We start from the raw sequence: 2,798 nt of genomic DNA on the forward strand, positions 1-2,798 counted from the left end.
GAGTCAATGTCAAGATGGCAGCTTCCTGTTTGACAGTTACTCTCAATGCTTATTTTAACTGTGTTTACCATATACTGAGTGTTTCAGGGCTTTATAGTTCATTACAGTTATTATATTATTAATTACAACATGTGCACTGCACAATATTCCCTTTTTAAAGAAGTGCAAATAAAAGTTAAATAACTTATCCAAGGTCACCCAAGTCTGTGACAAAGTTGGGAGTAGAAGTAAAACTTCAGCTCCAAGACTACTAACTACTTCACACTTTCCCAATTCCAAAAGAGAGAAAAAGAAAAGTCAAGCGATTTACCTTCGATAACTTTTAACAGCATACCCCAAACATAATAGTATGCTTATTATCATAAACATTAATAAAAAAGATTCACCTTGAGTGTGACAAAGAACTTGCTACATTCAGATATCATTGTCACTTCCCTAATTCTTGTAAACAAGCAAAAATACTGTACTGGATCTGGATATATCAAACCTTGGGAATGTTCACTCTTAAAGATGTACAACTTATTTTCACACTAATTGAACATTTACAAATTAATCTTTTATCACTTTGTCCCATTCGAAGATGCTGCGGGTACATTAATTTCCTCACTCATCCAAGGAGTCATGTCAAAGACCACAATCTCGAAAATAAGCAGTTCTCTGTGAGAACACAGTTACACGGCAAATAAACCGTGTAACTATGAGAAAGAAAGCGCTAATAAACTGCTGCTTTTAAAGAGATTTTTAAAGGATGGTTACATGCTTCACAGAAATACTGTTAAGTCGCCCGCCAAGAACGTCGGTTCCTTTAAAGTGGGTTTTAAGGCATATCCCTCCCTATTTGGAACATAGTCTGACTTGCTGGACAAGATAAATCTGGGCACGCTCACACAGAACCCCTCTGAACCAGCTCAGTTCATTGAAAACATCATTTCGACCTCCCAACTGTAGTACTGAGCCCTTCCCATACTGTAGGGACAGGATGACCCTCTTTAACAATCTTTCAGGAGAAGGTTCCGTAGGCACGGACAGTGACAGCCCTCCTCCCGCGGATGTTTTGGGAAATAGAAAGCGTTAACACCAAAAGGAGAGGCTCCTAGAAGTGTCAGTGCGGCAGCAGGTGGAGTAGTCCTGCGTGCCGAGCAGGTTCTGTCTGACCTAGTCTCAGTCCTCCGCTTCCCAGCCCGGGTTCCGCCTTACAGACCTTTCACAGCCGCCTTGCGCCCCTGTTCTCCAACCCAGGGCGAGACTCCCAACCCTCCAAGGAGGCGAGGCGATCTAAGCAGACAAGACGGCCACCCCACCTCTTCCGGGGACTCGCAGGCCCGCTCCCTGCCCATGTTAGAGCCTGACGGACCCTGCTGGAGGGGAGGCAGCCGGCTTCTTCTGGGGCCTCCCAAACGGAACCCCGCACCCCACGGTCCCTTTCCACAGTCCCCACCCCTTCGAAACGCCACCGCCGCCACCCTCCTCACTCTTGAATCCCCTTTCCTCAGGAGTACTCCGGTGGAGTTACCGGCCCACTCAAAAGTAAGAGCGACGGCCACCCCTATCGGTCACCCTGGCCCCGCTGTCACCGCCCTGCTCCCAGCCTCTGCCCATGCCGCTGGCGGGCCCCGGTGACGCCCGGGTCGGTACCTTGCGGACCCCCTTGTAGATATAGAAGTAGAGCTCCCGGCCCACATTGAAGCAGAGGCGGTCTCCGTTGCCAGACTGGTCGTTGAGGTTTACGAAGGAGACCCGGACAGGGTTGGATCCCTGCGAGTTGAAGGGCACCCGGTTGGGCCGGCTGTACTCCGAGTGTGGCAGCAGCTTGTACAGACCTTCCCGGGTTGTGAATTGGGTCTTAATCTCGTTCATCTCCTTCCCTCCTCCCTCCGTCGCCATCTTGGAAAGCAGCGTTCATCCTGCCCTAAGTGCCCGGATCACGCCCACCGCGCAGGCGCCGTTCCTGGAGCTCGCTCTCCCCCGGCCTCTTCCTTCTAGCCCCGCCCACTTGCGAGCCGGCCCCGTGAAGGCGGGCCAAAGGGAAGGGGCGGGCTTGTTTACGGCCCGACTGCGCAGGCGTGCTCACCTGGTGCGCTCCACGCGGCAAGGCGTCCGTAGGCTCCTCCCCTGGGCGCGCCTTGTGGCCGCCTGTGCTGCTGCCTAGGTGATGCCGGCTCGGGCACGTGGGCAACGTAACTGTTCTGCCGCCGCCAGAGCCAGGGGAGAGCCGGTGAGGGAGAGCCGCGGCGGGGCTGACGTCCGGAGTGCTGAGGTGAACGTGGGGCGGCCTCCTCAGCTGTCTCAGGCCCTGCCCTGAGGGGCCCCAAGAGGCTGAGGAGCGGAGGGCCAGCGTAGCCTCGACTGCCGCCGGCTTTGGGGTGAGCACGTGGGGCACCCCGGGGTGAGGGGAGCGCGGATGCCGCAGGGGTCGGGCGGGGGCCGTGCCACCTCGCCTGGGCGCTGCCTTCGGGACCGGCACTGTCCCGCTCGAAGGGCTGAGGAGGACCCGCGCGAGCGTCTGGATGCCCCGAGAAGGCCGTCTGCGCCTCCTGGAGTCAGTTTCTGAGAAAGTACCGAGAGATCAAGTTTTACGCTTCACGGTCTTTTTTTTTTTTTAGGCGGGGTGGGCATGTGGAAGAGTGCGGTACAAGGCATGTATTTGCAAGTCAAATATCTAAATACCCATCTGTAGTGAGCACTGTCTCATGTTGAAGAAAGTAGATTGTGTTGGCACTTTTATTTCATATCTAAAGTTTGGCTTCATCGGTGTTTAGAGAAAAGGGGTTGGGAGCAGGGAATAGCTTTGAGAAACA

General features: G+C 53.6%; 1 protein-coding gene across 5 annotated transcripts in view; it reads right to left on the bottom strand.

The window, feature by feature from the left end:
* Nucleotides 1–1,956, bottom strand: part of WDR20 (WD repeat domain 20) — an 83,786-nt gene extending 81,830 nt beyond the window's left edge. For 4 of the 5 annotated variants that reach the window (XM_012647121.1, XM_012647119.1, XM_012647120.1 and 1 more), the window contains exon 1: nucleotides 1,636–1,956. In XM_012647121.1, the coding sequence (XP_012502575.1) occupies nucleotides 1,636–1,884 (249 nt within the window). In that variant the 5' untranslated portion in view covers nucleotides 1,885–1,956. The remainder of the gene's footprint in view (nucleotides 1–1,635) is intronic. The other variant, XM_012647123.1, reaches the window with a different exon arrangement.
* Nucleotides 1,957–2,798: the final 842 nt, after the last annotated feature.

Source organism: Propithecus coquereli, unplaced genomic scaffold (assembly GCF_000956105.1).
Source record: "Propithecus coquereli isolate 6110/MARCELLA unplaced genomic scaffold, Pcoq_1.0 Scaffold256, whole genome shotgun sequence".
In the NCBI taxonomy this organism is placed as follows: domain Eukaryota; kingdom Metazoa; phylum Chordata; class Mammalia; order Primates; family Indriidae; genus Propithecus; species Propithecus coquereli.